At 49.4% G+C, this 26,985-nt stretch overlaps 1 protein-coding gene and 1 long non-coding RNA gene across 4 annotated transcripts in view; one reads left to right on the top strand and one right to left on the bottom strand.

Moving 5' to 3' along the window:
- Positions 1-641: 641 nt before the first annotated feature.
- CHRDL2 (chordin like 2) overlaps positions 642-26,985 on the bottom strand; it is a 34,973-nt gene continuing 8,629 nt past the window's right edge. For 2 of the 3 annotated variants that reach the window (XM_077113579.1, XM_077113580.1), the window contains exons 2-11: positions 21,432-21,544; positions 16,454-16,547; positions 14,987-15,129; positions 13,329-13,422; positions 11,434-11,489; positions 9,452-9,620; positions 8,208-8,402; positions 5,896-6,069; positions 1,431-1,523; positions 642-806 (exon numbers count right to left, since the gene is read on the bottom strand). In XM_077113579.1, coding sequence (XP_076969694.1) covers positions 727-806; positions 1,431-1,523; positions 5,896-6,069; positions 8,208-8,402; positions 9,452-9,620; positions 11,434-11,489; positions 13,329-13,422; positions 14,987-15,129; positions 16,454-16,547; positions 21,432-21,536 — 1,203 coding nt within the window. In that variant the 5' untranslated portion in view covers positions 21,537-21,544 and the 3' untranslated portion in view covers positions 642-726. Of the gene's footprint in view, positions 807-1,430; positions 1,524-4,939; positions 4,995-5,895; positions 6,070-8,207; positions 8,403-9,451; positions 9,621-11,433; positions 11,490-13,328; positions 13,423-14,986; positions 15,130-16,453; positions 16,548-21,431; positions 21,545-26,985 lie in introns of all 3 variants that reach the window. The other variant, XM_077113578.1, reaches the window with a different exon arrangement.
- On the top strand, positions 1,837-13,061 carry LOC143644507 (uncharacterized). Its single transcript, XR_013156739.1, has 3 exons — positions 1,837-3,801; positions 7,684-7,773; positions 9,474-13,061. It is a non-coding gene; the product is annotated as an uncharacterized LOC143644507 (long non-coding RNA).

Genomic DNA, 26,985 nt, shown 5'->3' with positions numbered 1-26,985 from the left:
ATTGATGCTGTCTTTTGTTGTAACTGTTAGGTTGGTAGGCCTTCTTCCCACACCATGGTGTTGGGGTTGGATATCTGAATGCTAAGTCCTGGAAATCCTCTGGGAGGGGGATATTTGGATTTAGAACACTGGCCACAGCATGGAACAGGGGAAGGAGTGCTAGCCTGGAGCAAGGCACCTGGTTTCCAATTGGCATCGAGCAAATTACTGCTCTATCTAAACTCTTTCTTACTGTAAGGTGTGGCTGACAAGTGTGAGGATCCTTGGAATATCTGTTGAAAAAGTGCATTGAGGCTCCATTCACTCCCTCGCCTGGCTAAGTAGTCAGTCCTCTTTCCTAGGCTCAGTGCCAAAGAGCTATGAGGGGGGCTCCCCATTAAAGGAGGAGGTGCCATCCTCGGGGACCCGGAGACCGAGGCAGTGCAGAGCAGGCGGCACGCGCTCACAGGTGGATAAGGCCCTGGGACAGGAGGCTGGGGGTACTAGCCCTGGCTCCAGCAATGACTCACCGAGAGGACCGGGGCCATCTCTGCCCTTTCTGGATCTGCTTCCACCCCTGGGGAGAGAATAATAACCAGGCCTGCCTTGCAGAGTCACAGTGAGAAAACACAGGGCACTGGGATAAAAACTCAGCAGGCGGGTTTGAGGGGGTAATGCAACTTCTTATTTATTAATATATAATAACAAAAATGATAAAGCTCTTATATGCAACTGTTTACGTCTCTATTATAAGGTCTTGGTCTCTTTGTCAGGACTGGCCGTGACCTTCAGCTCCGGTGTCTGGGCTAGGAAGACGTTCCAGTGACCTGCATGGAGGAAGGCAGAAAGGGGTGTGGTGGTGTGTGTGTGTGCGCGTGTGTATCTCACAGAGGCAGAATGAATGGGGTAGGAGATGAGTGGGGAAAGCGTAGGGCAGGGAGGGACAGAGTGGGCCAGGGTTTAGAGCCCAGAGAGAAGAAGGGGCTCCGTCTGTGTGCGGGCTGGGCCGGCCCGCATCCTGGCACCTGTTGGTGACACGCCTCTCTGTGACCTCCCCTCCCCCACCCGAAGCCCCACCTGAGTCCATCTTTGTAAGTTTATCAGAATGAAAGCGGATAGGAGGATTTCAGGAGTTGAACCCCACCGGCTGATGGGAAAAGTTCCAGTACAAAGGAACAGGCAGCGCCAGGGTTTGGGGGCTCTCCCCTCCTCAGCCCTGTCTCCCCTTACCCTCTAAGGCCAAATCCAGCCGGTTCTGCTTCACCTTCCCGCTCCCAAGTTGGGAAATCTCTGGCCTAGACGCCCACTGGATTCCTGTGTCGGGAACTGACGTCTGCGGCTGACGGCCCCCCCTCCCCCCTCCCGGCACCAGCCGCCTGGGAACTCCTGGAGAGGCTCGACTGCTGTCCCTGCTTTCTTCCCCGGCTCCGCTCCTCAGCCCCAGGTCCCACCTTCGTGGATGCCGGTGAGCAGCCGGAAGTTCTGTGCCTCTTTCTGGAAGTCTTGCTTCCTGACTTTCTTGATCTGAATCAAGTGGAAGATTCCTGAGGGCAAAGACAAGGTCATGAGCGGGAAAGCGCAGGACCTCGCGGCTGGTGAAACAGGGAGACTTAGTCACGGGACAGACCCAGTCACCTCCCTCCCCCACCCCCATTCCCATCAGACACCAATTCCCGTTGATTAGATTTCCTAAATACTTTGAGAGTCAAAGTATTCAAATTTCTCTCTTCTCCCATCCGCACTAATCCATAATCGTAACTGCAGGCATTTGAAACATACAAAGTACCCTGTCATCCCACTTCCCTGACCTCCTGTGGCCTCTTCAGTAACAGCCATGCTCTTTGACCCCCTCCCGCTGCCTCCCCTGCTCCTGTCACCATTACCATCCTGCTCTCAGACCACTAACCCATGTACTGGGGGAAAGAGAGGATGAAAGAAAGAGGGATGGAGCGAGGCAGGCAGGCTGGCTAGCCAGTATGGCCTTGTCAAGCTTTTCTCTGGGCATAGAACTTATGATAAAAATCCATAGGTTTCCTTACTAAGAATTCAAGGGTCTGAGTCGTAGACCTCTTGCAGTACAAGTCTCAGTTCACCCCACAGTGCCGAGTGGCCTTGCCTTTGCTCCAGCCCTAACCAGCTACGTGAAGTCCCTTGAGGGGGTCAAGCCCTTGCATGTGCCAGCCTCTCTGCTGGAACACTTCCTAGTGTTGCCCCCATCCTCCAGGTGAACTCCTACTCATCCTCCAAGCATTAGCTGGGAAGTCTTCTCTGATGCACCCTCCAGGCAGTTATAACATCCTTCTCAGGGCACTTGGCTTCTATTTTGATTGTACCTGTTTCTGAAGTGCTATTATCGAGTCTGTTCCTGCCTTCTGTACCAGACTGGGAACTCCTGGAGTCCCCAGAGGCTGGCCCACATACGACATGTAGAATGAATGAATCTATGGTTAGATGGATAAACAAATATATGTGTGCTCAGTCGAGGTTAGGCCCAGAGAGGGAATAAGGGATCTCTGATGTTTGCATCCCATGGGGAGTGGGCCAATGGCATCACCCACGGGCTGTGAGGTCACGCCAGCTGTTACCACCAGAGTCTGTGGCCAGAAAGAACAGATGCAACCACCCAGGCCTCCGCAGGTCAGGACCGCCCTCCAGGAAAACAAGAGCTGGCCCTGCTTATGGGAATCAGAGCAGGATCCCGCCAAGGAGAGCACAGGGAGCACTGATTCTGGGACCAAGTTCCAATAATCAGGGAATGTCCAGCACTGCCCTTGGGACCCCCAGCCCAGATGCCAAAGACCCCGATGTAAACAGACTTGGTCCAAAGGCAAGGGGTGAGCACACTTGAGAGTTTGTTTCCTTCAAATGCCTGGTAGCTGCATCACTAAGGCTGACAACAAGCGAGAGATGGGGACAGGCCTTTCTGTACCCGGTATGCCACTGCACACGCCCCAGAGATCGACAAATTGGAGCAGAGGTGACACGGGCGTGGTGGACTCCACATTGCAGCCTCTACAGCATGGTCTAACTTCAAAAGCTAAACTGAGGGCAATGGTTGCACCTCTCGTCCTTTGAAGGGCTGTGTCAGGTCTGAGGGCAGCTGGGCTGTGGGCCTGCAAGGCAGAGCTGGGGCTGGTGATAGCATCCCAGTCAGGCTCAGCTCAGTTTGAAGAACCCTCTCTGGGCTGAGCTGCTCACAGTGTTAGGAGTGAATAACTGTCTGGGGGTGGAAGAGGGGTATGTGCAGCCCAGCACTGGAGAGACATCAGGGAGCCTGCAGGGGGCATTCCTTTCCTCAGCAGGGATTGGAATTCAGGCTCCTGACACCCCCTTACTCTGAAACGCCAGAATCTAAAGGCCCTTAAACCCAAACCAACTCTCTGCTCAGATTCTGGTTCCTGGGGCCGAGCCACTGTGGCATGGCCCAGCCCAGCAGCGGTTTCAGCATTCACTTACTCTCCTCTCCAGCCCCATCCTCCCATCTCCCTCCTAGCCCTCCGAGTCCTGCTGTTGCCACAGTTTCTGAGTGAGTAAAAAGAGTGAGCTGCTTCCACTCAGGATCAGACCCGGGGAATGTTTGTTTTCACTCCCTCAGGCTGGGGCAGGGAGCTAATGGGCGGCAGATGGGGTATTGAGGCAACTCAGGGGATTAGAAGGTGGGGGGGGGGGGAGGTTTGCTATGGACAGGATGATGGGGCCTGGCAGAGGGAAGGTGCGGAGTCCCTGCTCCTTGTCTCTTCCCTCCTAGGCCTGGTGTGGATGAGATTGGCCTCGAGGCAGTCCCCCTCTGCACCATCCTTGGCACACCTTGTCCTATCTCAGGTACGTCCTTAAAGCATGAGGTCACTTCTGTGGGGGTGGCACTGGGGACAATTAGACCTGCGTTTGAATCTTTGCTTTACTGATTAAACTCTGTGTCTGAGCAAGTCATTTTCTCTCTCAGATTCTGGTTTCTTATCTGCAAAATGGGGACATGAATACATACTCCTCAGGTTTCTTATGTGGCTTCAATGAGGCACATTCTACAAAGGGCCTGCTACATACTAACCACAGGGGACAGGGCATAAGAGCATGGGCTCTGGAGTGTGACTCTGGGGCTGCTGCTCCACTCTGCCTGCCATGCCCCCTCTAGGCCTTGCCCCCTCTAGGCCTCTCTAAATCCTTTCTAACCCCAGGCCTGTGCTCCACAAAGCCTGCCCTGCCCAGCTCAGCTCCCAGTGAGCAGTTGCTGCACCCAGGTTTCTAAGCCATGAGTTCCTAAGGACATAGGCTAGGGCCCATTATACTCTGTGGACCCAGCACCTGGTGGGCGTGTAGCTCTCCAGGGACCAATGGAATCTCAGAGCTCCAGAACTGTGAGGGTTACTGAATTTAACTCCTCAGCTGATGACTCAATCCCCACCAACCAACACTTTCCCTGAAGCTACACACCTCCTGGCTCCCTCCCTTCCACTGTAGGAAGGCTCTAAGGAGAAAGTTCTTCCTCTCACTGAGCTGAAATGTGTCTCTGCAACTGGTAGGGTGGGATGAGGACATTGGCATTTTTAGTACCTCTATAGGTCACTGACTGTAAGTAGGTTATTTCATTTAACTGTCCAAAAACCCTCCTCCCCACTTAAATGAAGAGAAAACTGAGGCCCAGAGAGGTCAAATGATTGCTCAAGGCCACACAGTTAAAAGATGGCCGACTGAGGATTTGAACCCAGGTCTACTTCCAAAGCCCCTGTTTATTGTTCTGACTCTTGAGGTCACTCAGAACATGGCTGTTCCCTCTGCCTGGGGCAGCCCTTCAGAGCCATGAAGCCAGCAGTCCTGTCCCCCTGAGTCTCCTCTTCTCCAGGCTGAACAGCTCCACTTTCTTCGTCTCCATTCCTTCTACGACAGGGGGCAGAGTAGAGCAGGGAAAGAGCCGCATCTGACGTCACAAGACATGGGCTCTAGCTCCTGCTGCTCCACTTACTGGCTGTGTGGCCTTGGGCCAGGTACTTCACCTCTCTGAGCCTCAGTTTCCTCATCTGTAAAATGGGGATAATAATACCTAACTCTCAGGATCGTGGAGGATTAAATAAGACACCGAATGTGAAAGCACTTCGTAAACTCTAAATTGCTGTACATAGTTGCTATTCCATTATCATCATTAATCTTATTTTTCTCTCTTCCACCCCCACCCCTCCACCCAGACCCCAACCAAACCCATCAGTAGAGGAAATTGACCTATGAGCTAATTTACCCCAAAGGTTTCTGTTTGGAGAGCAGCTTAATATTTTACTCTACTCAGGGGATTTATGTTTTTTTTTTTTTTTTTTTTTTTAAAAAGAGCCATAAAACCAAACTCTCAGAAATTCCCTTTCAGTGAAAACTCCCCTTGACCTTCAGTTGGTTATATGAACAGCCTGTTGAACAGAGTGAGTTTTTCATGGAATGAAAAAGATATTCTCATGTCAATTTACTTTGGAGTGATGGGATCCACCATGCAGAGAAGGCTAAATGAAACTAGGCCTTCCTGCTTTCGGGGTGCTGTGAGGGCCCTCCTGCCTGAAAATATCTTCCCAGCTGGCTGACTTCACAGCAAGCTACAATTCTACATGAGAGATCTATTTCTTTCATCAGGGTAGTGCTACCCTTTTCCTGGCTTCTTTCAAGATGCAACAACCCCATCCTCCCAGGAGAGGGAGCAATTCGAGGCCTTGGCATCTTACAGAGAATGAGCTTATCAGAAGTATTGGACAACCACAGACTCAGAACCACTGCTTTCCTGTAGCTGGGATCAGGAATTCTAATATCTGGAAGGGCAGCCAGAAGTAGGTGTTGCTGGAACAGGGGCACCCGATCAACACGACACCCCTAAGGCCCCTGCAGAGTATGCAGAGGGGGACAGGTCAGAGGTATACCAGCTGGGCAGGGGCCAATGCTCACCTTTTACCAGCTTCCAAAGGTAGATCTCCACCTGGTCAGAGCCCTCACGCTCAAGGGCAAAGCGGTGCAGGCTGTCTGGGCTTGGGGACACCGACGTGTGGACGAGGACCCGGCCGGGTGCCTTCGGACACCTGGTGGCACTGATCTCACTGTGGCCAGGGTCTGCCTGGTCCTCTGGGAGAGACAAGGAGCTTGTGAACGCTCTGTCTCCCCACCCCTGGTAGGCCCAGGAAATGGGCCACTGGTCTGACACCCCCCTCAGTGTCTCTACAGTCCCCGGGAAAGCACTGGTGCCCCTGGGAAGAGAAGGAGGTCTCTGGGGAGCACAGAGGGGCATCTCCACCAGTTACCTCTCGTTTCTCATCCTTCCGGAACCAGCTTGCCTTCCACGTCCTCCTGGCAATGGCTCAGCCCACCTGGAACTGCTCAGCCCACCCTGACACCTCTCAGCCACAGTTTCTCTCTTTTTTTTTTAAAAAATTTCAGGCTTTCAAGTCCACTGATAGTTTTTAAAACACTTCTTACTTATGCTGCTCACTCATGTCCTTAATCCCATGCTGCCTTGAATTATTTTTTTTTCACGTGTGTATGTTTTTTTCTATTTAAAAAGACCCACAAGGTAAAAGGAACCAAGTCCTAAAAGCCTCTCGAGTCAGGCATACTACTAAGCACGGGCTGTCAGTGAGCACCTTTCACAGGGTGAAAGGTTTGTGAGGGGGTGGAGATGGTGATGGCATGGCTGGGATGGCGGGAGGGGGCTGTAGATGGTCATGGTGATGGTCGGAAGGATTGGGGTGCCAAATTGGACCCAGTTGTAAAGTCTCGTGGTGCAGGCAGTCTGAGGGTATTGGCCAGGACTTTGCACCTACCCATCTCCCCGACATCTTTCAGGGACTGAAGGACTAAGTCCCACATCCCCACCCCTCTAGAGGAGCTAATCACGAAGTCCGTCTGGATGTCTACTGTTTCTACAGGGAAAGGGCCTGGAGTCTGGAGGTGGAGCCCAAGGCCAGGTACAATTTGAGGGAGCCCAGGAGTGAGCCTCAGCCAGTCTCAAAAAGAGTTCAAGTTGAACCCCCCACTTCTCACTGTATTCCAACCCCTATTCCCGTTATACTCCCTCCGTGATCCTCTCCCCTTAGGGTATTACTCTGATAAAAAGTTATTCCTTTTGTTTGAAGTTCACTTACAATTCATAAATGACGTTCATCAGCACGGGGCCGAGGCTCAGAGCAGTAAAACAAATTGTTCACACTCACAACAGTAAGTTAAGTAAGCATGCTACTTATGACTCAAATTTCCTGACATTAAATTCTGGGATAGATGGAAACTTAGGATAAATTTAGTCACTCATTTATCTCATTTGTGCAATAACTCAGTTGTGATGATTAAATAAAATGTGTGAAATCACAGTACAATAGCCAGCACACAGTAGGTGCTCAATGCATGTTTCTTTCCTTTTCTCTCTTTTTCTTTCCCCTTCTCTTCCTTTCAGTTTGGCAAACCTAGCCCTCTCACCAGATATAGCTGGGCCCCAGGCTCGGCTCTCACAGTCTCCCCACCTGCCTTCCCGGCTTGAGAGGTGGGAGGCGCCTGAACCTCACCGTACTGTCGTTGAAAACCACTGCCCCTCTTCTTAATGAGATACTCCAAGGGTCTCTTCTACAGACTTGTTAATCCTAGGGTCACATGACATTATTAAAAGAACCCAGCCAGCAAGTCTAGTTCCAGCGCCACTACTGCTTTGCTGCATGTCTTAGGAAAGTCATTTCTCTTCTCTGGTTTCAGTTTTTCCACTTGTTGATGAAAGGTGAAATTGATAGGAAGCTTTGGGGTGATCCCATCTCTGTCACGTACAGCTCTCTGACTTTGGACAAGGTATGTATCTCCTCATTCTATAAAAAGGAGATAAAGTTACCTACTCTGTTCCTTTTGGTGAGGATTCCTAAAGGAATTCAAGTGCAAAACACCTACCTGGTGTACTATAAATGTTCAATAAATATTGGCTATTACCCTTAAAAGTCCTAATACACTAAGATTTTATGACTTCATGGAATTCAAAACATTATCTGATTCTATGCATGTGTTTAAAAGCCTCTGAATCTATGACTGTAACTTTTGATAGTCCCATAAATCTGGTAGTTTGTGAGCCTGACACTTTCTACTCCTGTGCTTCTGTAAACCCTGCATTTGGTGGCTCTGAGTCCAGGTCCTTCATTGTGTGAGATGTTCTGAGTGTCTGTGACCCTGGGAGGAGAGAACCAGGACTCGTTCCGGCCAGCACCCTCCCTGCCCGCGGCATCTCCTTATACCTGGGCAGATCTTGCAGCACTTCCCGGCCACTTTCTCGGGGTGATGACAGGGGTACTCAGTGGGGCAGGTCACGCGCTGGCAGTCCTGGCGGCCATCCTGACAGGTGCACAGGATGCAGGGCAGGGGTCCGAAGGAGCGGAAGGCCGGGTGCCACACCTCCCCGTGGGAGTATGTTTTCCCGCCATGCACACAGGCTGCGCCAAGGAGAGCAGGAAGGGAGGTGGGTCAGTGCTTTGGACCTGGGCCGGAGCTTCTCGCCCAGCAGTGGGTGGGGTGGGGCCTCAGGGAGCCCCCACTCCACCAGACTGGCCCAGCCACACTGCCTGCAGAGTGAAGGGCAGGGTATAAAGCCCATCCCCCATCACTGACCTCTCCCTTATCTCAGCACTTGGGGCTGGGATGGGCCCAGTGAGGAGATGCCCAAGAGAAAGAGTCTTTCCCCACCTTTCTTATGCTTCATTGGGCACCTCTGGTGGAGCAAGGAGAGTGTTGGCCTGGCAGTCATGAGAAGCCGGGTCAAGTTCTGTCATTATCTGGCTGTGCCTGCTCTGGCAGGTCCCTTTCCTTTCTCAGCCTCAATGTCCCATCAGTACAAAGCAGGGCTGGAAGTTGATCACCACCACGACTGCTTCTGCCCACCAGTCGGGGTGCCCCGCACTGAGGGTTCTCTCCTCCCTCCTGCTGCCATAGCTGCCCATCTGGCCTCCTTCCCCACTCCACCCTGACTGTCCTCGCACAGCCCCGCTCCAATCCTTCCTTCCTTTCCCCCTGCGCTTCCTTGTATTATGGTCATTCATTTATAAATGTCTCTCTGACTAGTCTCTGAATCCCTCCAGGGCAGGGACCATTTTTCATCTCTCTGTTCTTTAATCCTCATTTCCTGGCAAAGACATGGCAGATGCTCAAAAAAGTAATTGTACTGACAGGGGAGTCGGAATGCTTGGGTTCCAGTTCTAGTTCTGACTCTGACTCACTACTCTGACCCTCAGTGTCCTTGTCCTCATCTGTCAAATGGGGGGTTAAACCTGACTCACTATTCTGACCCTCAGTGTCCTCATCTGTCAAACAGGGGGTTAAACCTTTCCCTACAAAGAGCTCTCCATTTTGATGTTGTAGCAGTCCACAAGCTGGCCAGGTTGGTGGGGAGGTGGGGGTGGGGGACTGCTGAAGGGGGGAACGGGAGGGGGAGCAGGCAGGGCCCCCCTTTCCTACTTCATAGATTAGAAGAGGTTCCAGTCCCCACCTTTCTTATGCTTCTCCTTCAGGACGATCTTGACTGTGGTGCTGCCTGCCCCTTTTGGTCGGAAGTGACGAGGGATGAAGCCCAGAGGGGAGCTGAGGACAGTGGGTGCTGGGGTGCCCAGGCCTCTCTTTCTCCCGCTGTCACCTGAACACGGATCCTGGGGTTGTCTCTGCGAATGGCAGGAAGGGTGAAGATCACCGAATGCGACAGGCCACTGCCAGCTGGAGGAGCAGCAAGATAGAGGCTGTCGTGAGAGGCCCGAGGGTGAACACCAGCATGGCTTCCCAGTGAGGAGTGGGCACAGGCCAGGGATAGAAAGAAGATCTAGAGGTGCCTCAGATACTCTCAGCAACAGGTCTCTGGAAAGTCTCAGAGGCTAGGGATTTGGAAATCCAATCTCCACCAGGTGCTTCTTAGGCCTTGTCAGAACCAGAGCCTTTGAGTTGTGGGGTGCTGGCAGGTAAGGAGAGGGTGCTGGGAGGTATAATTAATTAGGGACATGGAGAACTTAATATGTAAGAAACAGAAGGTAAGAATGTAGGGAGGATGAAGTTCAGGAAATTCTCTGATTGAGAAGACGTAGGTAATGGAAGAAAAGGAGGGATCCCATCAGGCCCTGGAGTCCTATTGGGTGGGGACACTTGCAGCAGGTCCCACCCAGAGACAAAGGTCTCCAGAGTCTAGGTCCCCTTTCCTGAACCCTTGCCGAGGCCCAGAGGCCCTGCGCTTTCAAACCAGGTGCTTGGAGGGCTGGTAGTGACAGCAAAGTGTGTGTGGTAAGGGCAGCTTAAGGGGTGAGAACTTCACAACTCACAGTTTGGGGACTGGACAGTACCAGGCCATGGGAGAGGGCTAGATACAAGGGGCAGGGCCTTTTTGTTGACCCAGAGTAACTCACATTCCTTCTATAGTCCATTCCTGCCCCATACAGTCTTGGAGTCAGTCCTTTGATGGCCCAAAGACAGTGTCCACAAGAGCTCCCTAGAGTGGAGTCTGTATTCCAGGCCCCGAGACAGACTCAGACACATAGGAGGGCCAAGGGAAACATTTGTCAAGTGGAACAGAGGCAAGAAGGAATCAAAGAGCTCAACTCCCAAATGGAGAATTGCCCAAGTCATCCAGCAAGCCAGTAAGTAGCCTGGAACTAAGCCTGGGTGGGTTTCATTTAGCACACTGCTGACCTAAGGGGACGATGGGAAATTAAGGGAATGAAATGGCTCAGCCTCTGCAGCCCAAGGCTTCAGGTGAGAATGCCCAGCCTGGGAGGGGAGGATGTGCTGGCAGAGAAGAAGGTTGAGCACAGAACCCTGGGGAAGCTCTGGGAAGGGGAGCCCAGACTCCAGTATCCCAGGGGCCAGGCAACCTGGGCTGAAAGAACAGGTCAAATTGTTCACATTGTAGACATGACATAACAGATGTCAGGGACTTGAGTCCACATATGAGTCCACTCTCCCTCTTACTCTCTCAGAGCATAGAGAGCTTGATAGTCAGGCCACCACTCCCCATCTTAACCCTAAACCTAGATCAAGATGGGCCAAGATAGAATGGGGCATGGAGAGGCAGACTGCAGTCAAAGCACTGCTATCTCAGGAGCTGGGTGTCGAAGGCTGGCCCACATCAGAAGCCATTCTTTGCTCAGGGAACATGCTCCTGGAGGCAGCCTGAGCTAAGGACAGACATAGGTTCTGGATGGAATGGTGCCAGAGAGCTTCACAGAAGGGAAATCAGGAAGTCTGGGGCCTGCTCCTGCACTATGTGGGAAACTGTTTTCCTCCAAGGCCCCACCTGGCCCACTAACCATGGCCCTGGCTGGGTTAAGGAGGGCCTGGAACATGGCAGGGGCTAAAGTAGCTGACTCAGGGGACAAATGAGAAGTGAGGGTAATAACTGGCATTGCCTGCACTAGAGTCATGGAGATTTAGGTCTTGATACCCCCACCCTCACCTCCTCTCCCTACCATATCCGCTAAGCTGTGCACTCACCACCTCACGGGGTGACTGCATGGTGTCCTCTTCCGCTGGTTGCTCACTCGACCCATCTAGAAACCCAAAGAGAATTTGGTTCAGCTTTGGCTTCCTCAGTCTTGCTGGCTAGTGCCCTACAGGCCTCCATGTACAGGCTCTGCCTTGCTAAGATCCACAGCCACTACTGCAGCCCCAGCTCACCAGCTGGTCCTTTTGTTCCCATGGGAACTTCCTCCCATTTCTCATTACAGCCTCTCCTCACCTTGTTGGGCTAACTTCCTAAAACTGCCTTAGTTTCCCCCCATTAACCTCCTGCTCACCATTGGGACTGCCTGGCTGGGTCAGGGCCTCTTGCTGAGATCTTACTTAAAGTCACCTCTTTGTGACACTGGCCATAAGACTCAGTGCCTGCCATTGATGGCCTGAGGGCCCAGAATCCCTCCCTACAGGTTGCTTAGCTCTAGACCTTGGGGCTGCCACTCTACCCAGCCACACTTGAAATCATGAGGCCTTGGTTTACACAATACATTCCCAAGCCCCTGCCTTCCAGTCCCCCTGCACCCTCAACCCTCTGACAGCTTTAATACCCTACCACTTACTTCTTCATCTCTCATTCCCCTGGGGAGCCAGCACACAATGCCCTTTGGAGCTCAGTAGCTTCCTAAAATCCTGTGTCTCTCTTGCTAGCTCCTGCCCCATTCTACAGTTTGGCTCCCATTGAATGTTCTTGGTTCAAGGACCTAGAACATTAGAATCAGAAAATCTTTCAGGCCAACCTCTCATTCTGCACATGGCTCAAGTGAGGCCCAGAGATAGGAGGGAATTTGCAAGAGTTAACTGAAAGAATCAGGACTGAAATTAGGGGCACCTCACTCCTGGTCCAATGGCCTTCCATAACACCAACGTCTGGGGAAGCACTTTACTGTGGTACCCCCTTCACCACCTGACTGCCACCTCTTCCAGGAAGTTTTCCCTGACTACCCTAGTCCACAGAGGACAGTCTAACCATCTGTGCATTTCATTCTGCTCAAGCTCAATTTGCCCTTTATTAGCTGATATATTAGTGTCTTTGTTTCATACAGAGATTCTACCTGGATTCAGCTGGACAGATATGTTCTGAGTCCCAGTGAGCCCATTCCTGTGCCCAGCTCTGCCATGAGGAAGACAGGAGCAGGAGATGTGGTGTCTGCCTGTATCAGATCCATCTTATGTGCCACATCTGATCCTCTTGGCCTCATCTGATTTCAGGGACATTCTCCACTTGTTGCAGCCACTGCTGCAGCACCCCACTCTGCATGGGCTCCAACTATCTTCCCTTGGGCTTACCTGACAATACCTCTTCAAGTACCTGTGCCTCACTCCAGCACCTCATGTCCATGTCTCCCACCCTTCACTTCTTATCCTATCCCATGGCCCCACCCTTGCCTCCTGCTTGCAGGGTTTCCTATCACCCGCATATGCATGTGGGTGATAGGGGAGTGCAAAGGAATTAACGCCCTTGCGGTGAGCTTTTGATCAGTGAGAAATGGTGGCTGGTGGAGAGACTTTTACCTCTTTCACTACCATCCCCAGACTTTTCTGAGAAGCAGACTACTTAGAGCAATCAATCATACTTGGAATCAAGCAGAGAGCAGCTCTATCATCTATTCTAGTGTTGCCTCTTTTCTTCCCTGCTTCACTGCCCCTTTCTCTCATTCCTGCTCCCTGGGATTTCTATAAAAAATAATTGCACATCAGCTTTTGCCACAAGCTGTACTTTCAGGGGAGCCTAAGTTAAGACACCGTCTTCCAGGAAGCAGTGGCCTGCTATATGCTGGGTGTCCCCTGGGGCTTCTTCCAGTTCCAATAATCCATGGCTAGGAGCATGGGTTGGAGATAAGGATGGGCAGTGCCAGATCTGGGGACAGACTCACCTTCACAGGCCTGGCAGCAGGAGTCAGGCAGCGGGAGGGGTGCAGGGCAGCCTGGTTCAGGGCAGGTCATAAGGCCACAGTAGATCTGTCCCTCCTGAGAGACAGAACAAAGAATGGCTGGAAAACGCATTATGATCACTACACTTTGGGGCTAGGACAGGCCCTTCCCATGGGTCAAATGGCTTTGTGGTCTCCCTTGACAGGTGATGCAGGGAGCAGCTGAGCTTCCTGAGTAAGGCCTAGCCCACTCAGAGGAGAGTCCTCTCTGCTCACTCCAGGCCCTGAAGGTAATATTCATCCTTCGGCTTTCAAAGCATTTTTACATGTTCTCTCCCTAAATTTTCACTGAACCTGGAGTGGTGAGGGGATCCTAGATCCTTCATAAGAAGACTCTTACCACCCTGCCACTATCACTTCTGTCTCTTTCCACAGCCCCTTCCTAATCCAGGTCCTTGTCCCTTCATAGGAATCAGCATGAGGCAATAAAAAGAACATGGGATTTGGAGTCATGTAGGCTTGGGTCTGAATTCTGACTCTGCCACTGACTGGCTGTGTAATCTTAGCTAAGTCCCTTAACCTCTCTGAACATCAGTTTCTTCATCTGAGAAATAGGAATCATGATGTCATTCTCCTCAGAAGATCGGGATATTATATGTAAACACAAGAACCTAGTAGGTTCAAAGTACTAGGCCCCTGCAAAAGGCTCAGGCTCTACAAAAATAATCACTCACAAGGTTGATTTATAAGTAGCCACTCCTCCTTATTTGTAAGCTATTTGCTTTGAAGCATTAAAACTTTAAGATTCAGAACCTCAAATTGTTGGGTTCTTCTCACTGAAAAGATGGGGAGATTGGCCCCAAGAGGAGAAGAGACTCACTTAAGGTCCCACAGGGAATCATGGCAAAGCTGGGGCTCAAATATGGGTCTCTGACATCTAGTCCAGACCTCTTACTTTGCATCACTGAAAAATTAAATGGTTATTTAAAACAGAGAGAGCATTAGAGATCCCCTGGTAGATCTGGGTGCGTTAGAGTTGGGGAATAACAAGCTGAAAGCCACCTGCAAACCTGCAGCAGGGCCAGGCCTAAGAACCTTCCCAAGAAGAGGGTGAAGATTTGCTGGCTCATGCCCTGCTTGGCTGACCCCAGACAGGGGGAGTTTAAGCAGCCTCAAATCAAATTCCCTTTGCCACCAACAAGTTTGGCCCTGCCTCTGGTCCCCAGGACTGATAAATGATCATTTTACTGTTTCATTCACTCATTCACTCTTTTATTCAACAATCATTACAGACATCCTCTGAATGCCACGCCCTGACCTGGGAGCAGCAGAAGAAACAGAAATGAATTGGGTATGTTCCCTCCCCACAAGGAGTGTAGCGTCTAGGAGGGGAAACAGAAAAGGGAAAGTGTCATGTCAGTATGAGGTGACCTGTGCTATAACCAAGGAAGCTCAGGAGGGTGTGGGAGCTCACAGGAGGGCCAGCTGGCCCAGCTAGGGCAGGACTCTCCGAACTCCAGCCGCCGGACTTCCCTTCTTACTGAGCCCACTCATTCTCACTTTACCATTAACCAGGGAGAGCAACGTCCCTGCAGTCTACACTTCTGTGTTTGTCGCAGGCCTGGACCACTGGCTTGGGGTAAGGGGAAAGAAGTTCTTACTGTACAGCTGCACAGGACACACTGGTTGGGCAGGCGAGCAGGGAACAGCTCGCGGGCACTGAAGATCTCTCCGTGTTGGTACATGGTCCCGTTGTGCTGGCAGGACTTTGGGGGTGCCCGGAGCCCAGAGGGGGTGTGAGGTTCTGCAGATGAGGAGGGGCAGAAGGAAGAAAAAAATTGAGCTTTCATATGGATCTAAGAGCTTTGACAGATTTCATTAGGCCACTTTTCTGAAGCTTTTGCATTTTATCCCATCTTGGCATTTAAACAGAGCTCTGGCCTCAGCCTTCCCAGCCATTTCCCAAATCAACAGCCCAAGAGGTCCTGCTGATACCTACATCTGAGGGTATGTTACTTCCTCGCATGGCTCCCCACTCAGTATCTGGGCCAGCCCTGATACTGGCAACAGTACGGTGAGGGCTAAGGCAGACAGAAGCACAGATGTTGTGGCAACACAGACAAGGGGTCCCTAACTCCACCAAGGAGGCTGGGGGCAGGGAAGGCTTCCTGAAGGGCCTGAGGCTGAGCTGAGTTTTGAAGAACAAGTTGGGCCATGCAGACAAAGGGGCAGGGAATGGAAAGAGAAAGGGAGTGAAGAGCATTCAAGGAAGAAGAGGTATGATGCCCCCTCGATGGGGAAGGATGAAGCTCAGAGCCCCTACTCCCCTGGGCATCTCTATAACCTGAGTCAGAGTTTCGTCAGCTCCCTACTGGGGTCCCACTAAGAAAATAAGTCCCTTCACACACATCTTCCATATGGGTCTCTAGCATACCAGGGAATCCAGGTTCCAAAGCCTGGAGCTGAGGCAAACATCTGGAGGCCTCTTTATATCAACCTCTTGATGCTTCTAAACATCAGTTCTCCTTTCTACATCTGTCTGCCCTTCTAAGTCTCCTTTCCCCAGCTACCCCTCACTGGCCACTTGGTATGCCAGTTTCTTCTCATGCCATCTCCTCTCTCTTTACTTCCTAGAATCTCAGAGTGTTAAAATCACACAGTCATAGACATTTAGCATCAGAACCCAGGGGCCAAGAATCTCAGCCCTGGGAGACAGCTCAAAGCACATCTTCCCCAACTCTTCCAGTCATTCCCAGCCCAGGGTGGGAATCCCCTGGCAGTTTTTCTTCAGGGCCTCCTGGCCTGGGCTCACTCATTTCCACTCACAGAGATATGTCCATTCCCTCTGACTCAGGCCGGCCAGAGACAGATTGGAACCCAAGTGTGCCCATCACCAGGTCAGGCAAGCCCCTATTTCCTTTGGCATTGTTTACATTTTCTCCCTCCTGCCATGCACACCTCCTTAGGAAGTAGAAGGTTGCCTTCAACCCAGACCTCCATGGGGATGTCTCTTCTCCTGAGCTTTTTGTATCTCAGCAGCTCTCATTCCAGGGGCCTGCACTGGAATAAGGCAAGGCTTGGTAGAGTACTGGGGAGGCTGGAGAAGCGGACCGAGCCAGGCTACTTACCCACACACCTGGGACAGCATTGCTGTGGCTCAGTCACAGGCTGGGGACAGTGGACAGGTGGGCAGTGGAGGCGGTAACACTTCACATGGGCACTCTGAAAGGGACAGAGGGGTCAGTTCTGGTTCCAAAGAGCCGTTCCCTCCCACCCTTATTTGCCCTCTTCCCAAATCACCAACTGCTGGACACTGACTTTGTTTTAAGCCTGTTCGATGGTATAAAAAACAAGCAACTCAAGTGTCTCCAGTGTTTCCCCTTCCCCTGCTGACCAATGGGATGTTGCTTGGTCCACTCATCTGCATCCCTCCCCCACCAATGGAGGAGGACAGACCTGTTTATGGGTTTGCTCAGACCTGTGTTCCCTTCATGGTGTTTGAAAAATACAAAGGCATGAGTTATGTTAGTATTGCTGCTGGTGCTTTGCCTCTGGGGCTTTGCTCTGTTAACTCTGGGCCTGAACCTTGTGGCTAACAGAGGAATATGACACTATAGTGCAGGGGACTGGGATGGGGCCATGCCTTAAAAACAATGTACAGAAGACTCAGGGTTTCATGATCCCACTCCTTAAATATCTGAGAAACCCTGGACAAAGCCTTTGGAGTTGGTTGGCATCAGAGAAGAAGGAGCCTGAAGTTCTTTAGCTTTTTCAAATACAGAAAATGAGAGAGAAAGGAACAGAGGAACATACATGGAGACAGATGGGCAGAAGTAGAAGAGCTAGAGCAAGAGAGAGGCCACCACCCCTTTTAGAAGTTTCCCAACTTGCCAGGCAGAGTTTGTCAGCACCCCCTCTAGTTCTCCACACACTGCTCTTCCCTCTATTATAAGGGTCATTGTGCTATATATATATATTATTGTTTTCGAGTGAAAATGAGCATCTGTTCATGTGCTTTTGAGCCATCTGTATTTGGTCTTCAGAAAAGTGCTTATTCGTATCTTTAGCCCACTTTATAACTGGGTTGTTTGTTCTTTTGTTGTTGAGTTGTATGATTTCTTTGTATATACAGGAAATCAAACCTTTGTCTGATATGTGATTTCCAAATATTTCCTCCCATTGAGTTGGCTGTCTCTTCACCTTTTTGACAAAGTCTTTTGAGGTGCAGAAGCATTTGATTCTGAGGAGTTTCCATTGATCTATTTTGTCTTTTGTTGCTTGTGTTTTGGGTATAAAGTTTAGGAAGCTACCTCCTATTACTAGGTCTTGAAGATGTTTCCCTACATTTTCTTCTAGAAGCTTTATGGTGCTAGTTCTTATATTTAGATGCTTGATCCACTTTGAGTTAATTTTTGTGTAGGGTTATAAGATAGGGGTCCTCTTTCATTTTCTTGGCTATTGATATCCAGTTCTTCCATGCCAAATTATTGAAAAGACTATTTTGTCCCAGTTTAGAGGATTTGGGGGCCTTGTCAAAAATCAGTTGACCATAAATTTATTGGCCTAATTTCTGCACTCTCAATTTGATTCTTTTGATCCAATGCTTCTGTCTTTCTGCCAGTACCATGCTGTTTTGACCACTATGGCTTTATAATAGGTTTTAAAGTCAGGGGGTGTTAATCCTTCCCTACTTCGTTCTTTTTTAGGATGGTTTTAGCTATTCGGGGTCTCTTTCCCTTCCAGATGAATTTGGTAGTTAGCTTTTCCAAATCCTCAAAGTAGGTTGTTGGAATTTTGATTGGTACTGTATTGACTCTGTAGATCAGTTTGAAGAATTGACATCTTAACTATATTTAGCCTTCCTATCCATGAGCAGGGAAAGTCTTTCCACCTATTTAGATCTCCTTTGATTTCTTTTAGCAATGTTATGTAGTTTTTGTTTCTGTGCTGTATTTTAACAAACTGTTTATGTATCTCTCACCAATTCAACGTGAATTCCAGAGAATAAGGACCAAGATTCATTCTATTCATCTTGAGTCCAAGTTAGTGCCTGCTAAAGTTTGAATAAATGAATGAGTGAGTGAGCGAATGAATTAACTCTCTCTTAGATGATTGAAGCCAGCTTTGTTCAGAACTTTCAAGTTGGCCAAATTTGTTTCTAGTCCTTTTGACTCCCTGGTTCCTTCCTTAGGAAGTAGAAGATTGCCTCCAACCCAGAACTCCTTGACAGAACTTCTCCCAGAGGCAGCCTCTTGCCCCACAGAACAACCTAGACCAGACCCTCTTTGATCACTGCTTCCCAAGATGGCCAGAGGCAACTGCAAAGACTAATCAGTGCTGAGGGGCATCCCAGAGTCTAGGGAATTGGTCTGGGATCTAAAAGGGGCCTTTTAGAGGTCCACACACTATGGGTGCTTAATGAATGACTAGAGGGTGAACTGAGCCCCTGAGATGAGAAACCGGGAGAGAGAGGGAGGGACTCTGTGGCCCCAAGAGTTAGAATTTTTTCTCTTGATTCCAGCCTTGGAGAAGGCAAAGGATGGAGCCGATCAGCAACCACACAGTAAGAAATAAGATGGAGCGGGGCTGGGGACTGAAAGGACACAGACATGAGACCAGTCATGTGGTATAGCCCTTTGCAGCCAAAGGGTACCTCTTGGGAAACTCCCAGCTGCCATATATAGAGTGGTATACTAGGTAGGGGCCTTGCAAATAAATTTCTGTCTCTTCATCTTCTCAAGAGCCCTAGAGGTAGGTTCTATTATCTACATAGAAATGAGAAAAGGGCTTCCAAGAGGATAAGTAAATTGTCTAAGCTCAATAGCTGGTAAGCAGTGTGGCCAGGGCCTGTGCACTTTCCATGACTCTGCACTGCCTCTGGTGGGTAGCAGGGACTCATTCATCCACTCACTATTTACTGTATCCCTACTGGGTGCCATGCAATATCTCCGAGTACTGGAGACAGAGCAACAAAGAAGACTGACAAAGGTCTCTGCTCTTGCAGAGCTCACATCCTAGGAGTGGAAGAGGGACTTATAAAAAAGTAAACAAGTAAAGGAACAAGATAATTTCAGATGTTAAGATAGGAAAAGAATAAAACAGGGTAATGTGACTGAATTGATAGGGTTAAACTAGTTTAGAAACAGCTGTGAGGGGAGGTCTCATAAGGAGGTAATATTTATGTTAAGAACTCCAAGACGCAAAGGAGCCATTTGTGAGATGATCTGGGAGAAGAGCTTTCCAGGTGGAGGGGACAACAAAGGCAAGTCCTCAAGTGGGAATGAATTTGAAGTTTGGGAGGAATCGAAAAAAGGCCAGGGTGATAGGAGGGAGGGTGCAGGTAAGAAGTAAGGTTGGAGAATAAGGCAACATCTTAAAGCTCACAGCAAGGAATTTGAATGTTATGGTATGTGCCACAAGAAGCTATGGGAGGATTTTAAGAGAGGAGTCACGTGATTTACCTTATGCTTAAATAAAAGGACGATTCTGGCTACTGTTTGGAAAATAGGTTTAGAGAAGGGAGCAGGGAGCCCCATCAGGAGGCTCATGCAGAAGCCAGGAAATAGATGAAAGTAGCTTAAATTAGGGGGAGCAGTGATGGTGGGGAGAAGTGGAGGGATTCAGGGGATCTTCTGGAGATTTTGGGTTGGGGATGAAAACCGAGTGTGGGAACTCGGGAGAAAGGAGAAATAAATTAGCTCCAATGGGTCACAAAACTTGGACTTTGCCAACTGGACCATGTGATATGTCTGGAATTTTCTGTTATGGTTTCCTTTCTGTTCTTTGGCTATATTTCATAAAGTTCTTTTCGAAAAGGCTGATTGGCCTCAGATGTGGCAAGGCAAACCAAAGAAAGGCAGCTGTGGGGTGGGAGGGCGGAGTTCGTGTTTGGATCACGGTTCTACCTGGAGCCAACATGGTAGAAGCAGTGGGGCATCAGAGGAAACGACCCCAAAAGGAGTGGCACCCCAGCGGTCAGAGTCAGGAGAAGGCTGGCCCACCCCTCCTCCAGTGTCTCCTCAGGAGCTCTTTTCTGCTCCCACCACAGAGGATTCCGACTCTGTTTTAACACAGGCCTTCTGCATTCTTCTCTTGGCTTTGTGCAGGAAAAGAGAGCAGCTAGGGGGCTGGCTCCAGTTGGGAGCTACATATACCCTTCCCTGAAAGGACCAGCCCCTTGGATAGAGAGAGCTGAGACCATTACCCCAGCTAGACTGGGTCCCAGGCAGCTGAGATAAAGCCTCTTAAGTCACTCCCTCCTTCCTCACCCCTCCAATATCATACTTCAACTGATAATTCTGAAGCAGATAGGGGTCTCGTTTATTCTTCCCAGTTGATTGTGTAAGGCCCTGTGGAGGGTACAGGGTCAGGGTGGGGTCAGAAGGAGACAGAAATGAAAAAAGACATGGTCTCTACCCCAGTTTGTTGAGCCATTAGCAGGACACCATACTGGGCATGATGGCAGGCCCAGGAAGACCTGGTCTCAGGGGCTTAGTCTAGGAAGGCAGTAACTCATGGGCACAAACAACTATTATACCTGGCCAACAGTGATCAGGACTAAGGGACAGAGAAACTTATGTGGGAGCTCAGGAGAAGAAAATACTCCGAACTGAGAGATCAAGTAAGGCTTACTGGAGGTGACATTTAGGTGAAGTCTTAAAAAATACACATTTGGAACAGTAGAGCTGGGGGAGGCATTCTAAGGCAAGGTGGAAGAGAGATGACTGGAGGGAGCAGGAGATAGGATCAGAGACTGTGCCTTCCACTCTACTGTGCAGGAGACAGGGAGGAGGGCACCAACATGAGATAGAAAGAAGACTGGAATGGGAGAAGGGAGACCCAGGTCCTCAGCTCAGCCACGACACTGGCCCATTGTGTGAGTTATTTCTGGGACACACACAGTAGCCATTGACTCATATGTTATGAGTACTTAGTACTTAGTAGTGAAGTGGTTTGCCCCAAGTCCCTCAGCTGCCATAACAAAGCAAATTCTAGGGAGGTCTGGCTCCAGGATGCATCCTGAGCTTCTGACTGCCCTTCCTTCCTGAGATGACTTTTCTGGAGTTCTCCCACACATTCTTGACTCAAGTGTCCAGATGAACCTACCTCAGAGCAGGTACAGCGGAGGCAGTACATCAAGCCCTGGGGCTCCAAGTATGGGTGCCAGCTCTCACCGAGGGAATATCTCTTCCCATGGAAAAGGCAGAACATATCTGGTCCTGGAAAACCAATTAGTTCTGTGTTAGTCCTAGGAGGCTCCAGACCAAAGACCCTGCCTCATCCCTTCTCCTTTCTGGCTCTGGGAAGGTTATCAACTGGACCACAAAGGCAAAAGAGAATCTGCTGGATGTGCTCTCCCAGCAGGGAGTGAGAATATCTGAGTTTGACTCTCAGCTTGATGACATAGTTGCTGTGTGATGTTGGGCATGTCACTGCCTCTCTGAGCCTTAACACATATAATGGAACAGTTAGAGGATCAAGTGGTGGAAGTGCTGTACAGATTTAAATTGTGGTGTGTATGTTAGTAATTATGATTAGATTAATAATCTGATACCCAGAGAAGATAAATAATACTGCAAAGGCCATACAGCAAGTCAGTCACCATGGAGGATGACAGCTTGAGTCTACTGACTCACTCCAGTGTCGACAAAGATTTTTTTTTAATTGAACAAGATTGAAATGCGGAGGAAGGAGCCAATACTTATTGACTACCTTCTCTGTATTGAACTTTTTGTAAAAGTTGTTACCGTTTTGAGAATTAAATTGGAAAATGCTTATAAAGTGCTTACGTAGGCCAGCACTTGAAACTTAGTCAAATGCTATTATTATGACAATTATGGTAACAACACAAAGACACTGTAAAATGCACACATCATCTTCTGGAATAGATGAGAAAGGTAGGTAAGAAAACTGACACTCACAGGGGCTAAGTAAATTGCCTAAGGACACCCAACTAGTGAACTGAACCCAGGATTCTGGGCTGAAAAACAGCTCCTTCCAGTCCCCCACTATCACTTATGACTTTTTATCCAATCTCAGGGACTAAACATTCAAGTTCCTTCTTCTGCTGCTCCACTGGCCACTATCCTCTGTTCCCTACTTTTATTTCCTAGACCCTAATTGTTCTAGAATCCAGAAGTTGCTTTCATTCCTCTTTCTTCCCACTTTCATGAATCAAGGATGGTGGAAACATGGACTTCCATCCTTTCTGAATCACAATCGCTTAGACTTTTAGACTCACAGATCTCAGGGCATTACATGCAATAGACTAGTTGAAAGGGTTTACACACAAAGCAGGAATTCCCTTTCCGTGCTAGGGGAGGGCTGGAGCACAGCCCTAGTGCACACAAGTGGAGAGGAGCTTATGGGATATTCCTAACTGTTAAAGAAGTTTTCTTTGTAAGAAGCTGCAATCTGCTATCCTCTGTCTCCTCACGGTTCCTGCTCTGCTCTCTTGGGTCTTCCAGAACAGATATCTGAGGCTGTGTTGATGACATGGGGCACTTGGTCTGTGCTTCTGTGGCTGCTGAGGACTGTAGAAACTCATAGCTTAGGTTTTCTCCCCGCCCCCTTCTTAGCCCCCAAAGTGGAGGGAGGGATCAGACAGCAGTTCCCCTTTCCAGCAAGGCCCCGGCTGGCCGGTATCAAATGAGCTGTGTTTATCTCTCAGCTGGCAGAGAGGGCGGGACACAGGCCCAGCTGGGGTGCTTGTCAGAGCCAGCCCAACTCTCCAAGGAGTGAATAATGTCTTTCTTTCTCAGTCCCTCCCCCCACCAGGGAGAGGAGTGATTGCAAAACTGCCTGAGCCTTAGTTCTCAGCTCCTTGCTGAAAAAACCCTGTCCCACCTTCCTTGGGGCGGCCCTACAGCCCCAGCCCCTGTGCCAACTGGCACCCTTTACCCTTTACTGCCTGTTCACAGCATGAAGACAGAATGTCTCAGCCGGTGCCCAGGCCAGGAGGCCCTCCCCCCACCAACAGTCCCCTGGCAGGGACTGAGAATGTGGGGGGCCTGGCAGGCCGTCCTTCAGCCCCTGGAGGCCTGCCCACCACAATCTCCACTCCACCCAGCCTCTAAGGTGAGAGGCACAAAGAAGGGTGGCATTGCTTGGAGCCCCCTCTTCCCCTGGAGAGGTGAGTGCCCAAGGCCATGCCAAAACCAGGCAAGGAGGAGGAGCTGCCAGGCCCTCAATCCTTGTGGGCAACACTAGCCCAGCCCTGATATTTGCAGAAGAGAGCTCTAGCTCCTTATGCCACAAATCCATTGGGTAACATTGAGGAAGACTCCCCTTCTCTGAGCCTCTACGTTTCCCATGAGCATAATAAGGGGAGTGAACTATGACCTTCAAAGACTTTTGCTTAGTTTTTAATCCATGATATAAAGATTCTAAGACACCAAGCTTCTATGTTTCTAAGATTCAAGATGTGAGAATGCTCTAATGCCTACAATCCTTTAGAACATGAAGCTTCTAGATTGTATGATGTTGCGGTTTTAAGATTTGATCATCCCAAGAGTCCATGAATCTAGGATGAGTTGATGGTCATGTGACACCAAGCTCTCAGGGGCTCCAAGGTGGATTAGGATGAGTTTCAGGAGCCAGTAGGGCCAATCCTGAGTGATGAGGGAAAGGAGGTAAAGCTTTTCTCTCACATCTCCTTCTTTCACATTACTCCCCTGCTCCTGCCCTGGTCTTAGGCTGCCCTGCTTCTTCCCTCTACCCACCCCCATATCTCTTCCTGTCAGGCTGCCCACTCTGAGCCCCAACCCGGGCCATGTGTGCCTTCTCTCAGAGACCTTCTGAAGTTAATGCACCCTGGCTGTGATGGCTAATCCAGAAAAGACTGTAGTGGGGGAAATTTCACTTTGGGAAGGATAATTGACCTTATTCAAGGCCTGAGAGGAATTAAAGTTGGACAGGTCTCAAAACCCCTCACTCAGTGGATGTATCCATACAGTAGTTAAGACCCTGACCCTTTGGAGTCAGATAGGGCTTGATTTTTATTTGTATGAGCTTAAGCAAGTTACTTAACCATTCCAGGCTTCAGTTTTGACATCTGTTAAATGGGACTAGTAATAATTGCTAGCTCAGGGTTATTGTATAATTTAGTCAGTTAATATATGCAGTGTGCCTACTGCCTGGCATGTATTAGCTGCTCAATGAAATAGTAGCTAACTAAAAACAGATGCACAAAAACCTTATCTGGGTACTGACCACAAACTTCCTTTACAGTCTCTTTATCATTGTATTTATTTTACTCCTAGAATTCTAAACAGCAGCCCCCAGACACTGTTTAAAATGGGGCATAAATATCATAGTTTCCACCACCCAGGTTTCATTTACAACCTCATCAACCCTGTTACCTGTGACTTCTCAAACTCTTCTATCCCCACTCACTAGCCAGAAGAGTCTCTCTCAGCACCACCTCATGCCAATACAGACTTTAGGGCTGAGATAGCGATGAAAGTAGTTTAGAAAGGTGGGAGAAGAGATGGGAAGGCTTGGGTGAGAAGCAAGAGGTCAGGCCAGATAGAGGCAGAGGCCTCATGAAGGGCCTTGTGAGCCTAGAGGGTAAAGGAAGGCCATGGAAAAGCTTTAAACTGGGGAGTGACATGATCAAGTTTGCATTTTAGAATATAGACGGAGGAATGGATCATTGATTGGAGGGCAAGCCTGGAGGCAGGGAGGCCAGGGAGAAGCTGTTGATGTCATCCTGTTTGAGACCAAGCCAGAAGCAGTATAGATGAGCAAAAGTACAGATTTGAAGCACACTTGTCAGGTGCAGGGATCAGGCTTTGGAAGAGACCAGATACAGTTGGAAAGGATGAAGGAACAGTCAAGGATGGGATTGAGGTTTTGACCTGGAACCAATAGGTGGATGTGGGGTTCTTGGCACGATATCAGAGCTCAATAAATGGTACACATCATTATCATTAATAATAATAATAATAATAATTAATATTATTTCCTGTTATTTATGTATTGAGCTTTTAAAATATGTCTTATATATGTCCTTGGGCCTGGTATGTGATTAAATAAAACATTATCCCTGCCCTCAAGGAACTCAGAACCCAGTGAAGAAGAGAGACAAGCAGACATAATAAATAGTTTGACAAGAACTATGAGAGTTTAAACATAGGGTCTTCAGGGAAAGCTTCCCTGAAGAGATGACTGAGCTGGATCTTGAAGGAGTCAACAAGTTGAAGAAGAGGTGGAAGGGCCTCTCAGGCAACGGGAGCTGAATGCAAAGGTTCGGAGGTGTGAGTAAGCATGGTCCATGCAAGAAACTGCAAGTGGTTGGGGTGTGTTGGTTGCTAGCTCCCCTTCCTGAAGGAAGTGGCCATTTGGACAGACCACAGGCAAAGCTCCCTATCTATCTTAATCCTCACTTAAAGTAATGGGATTTAGTTAAGCTAATATGAAAGTCTATCTGAATAACAGACTCCAATTTATGAGTTCCTGCCTGCTTTTCCAGCAAAACTCTTTGTGATGGCCCTGTTTTTAGCCTCATCTCCTCTTGCTGAGTTTCTCTCTATCCTACCCTCCACCAGGTACCTTCACATTTCTGCCTTTGCACATGCTGTTCCCTGAATGGAATGCAATCCCCTATCTCCAGTGTTTGACCAACACCACTTCCTTCTTCAAAAGCCAGCTTAGACGCCACCCAATTTTTGTGAAGCTGCCCCAACCTTGCCAGCCCTCTCCTTCCTCAGGGCTCCCACAGAAATGAGTCCAGGCCTCTAGTTCAGCTCTCCTCACACTGGATTGAAAGTATTTAAGTGTGTTTTCCTTCCTCACTAAACTGTGAGCTTCTTGAGGCCACTAACCAGGTCTCATTAATTTTTTTATCCTCAGTACTCAGCATGGAGCCTACATAGAGTTGGTGCTTGATTAACTGATGGATGATGAAAGAATGGAGTCGACGAGAAAGAGGTTGTCGTACAGGAGGTGAGGGATGCTCCTTAATTGTCATGATGTGAGAGGAGAGTCAAATCCTTCTCAGCGTTTTTACCTTGCCACCTAACAGGAATTAGCCTTTGACCTCCCTTTTGCAACTCCCCATCTAAACCCCCTAACCACCTGCCAAACCAAGCAATACAATGTACAAAAAGTTCTGGAGCCTGGAATAAGTAAGGGGAGGATGAGAGATTCCATGATCTTTAAGTATAAATCAAAATGTCTAAACTGTCCCCATCCAAGTTCATCCTGTGGTCTGACTTGAAACCCTCATGCCATGATGAGGGTCTTGTAGGGGGTCAGTTGGGGATGGGGTGGGGGTAGCGTGTGGTTGGGAATTCTCCCAATAGGAGGCAGAAAAGGCAACCAGTGAGAAGTTTCTGCTGAAGGGGGAGGCTGAGTGACTCCATAAATATGGCTCCAGGAGGGGCTGGGGTGAGAGTAGAGAGGCCTGGCTGGCCTGTCCCCAGCCTGCAAGAACTCAGGAAACCTGAGTGAGCCAGGCGTCACAGGAATGTGAGAACGTTTACATCTCTCCACTCACGCCCACACGGCTATACTTTCTCTATTTATTTATAGTCCCCTCTTCACACAAACAAACTTGCTCTCTCTGAGACACGAGCTCTGCTCCGGGCTCTGGCACCCGATGGAGGAGGCCTCTTAAGGGAATCAGAAGTAGAAACTTTAGCTACTTAGCGGCCAAGCT

Source organism: Tamandua tetradactyla, chromosome 8 (assembly GCF_023851605.1).
Source record: "Tamandua tetradactyla isolate mTamTet1 chromosome 8, mTamTet1.pri, whole genome shotgun sequence".
In the NCBI taxonomy this organism is placed as follows: Eukaryota; Metazoa; Chordata; class Mammalia; order Pilosa; family Myrmecophagidae; genus Tamandua; species Tamandua tetradactyla.
The sequence above is the reverse complement of the archived record's forward strand: the minus strand, read 5'-3'. Positions and strand labels throughout refer to the sequence as shown.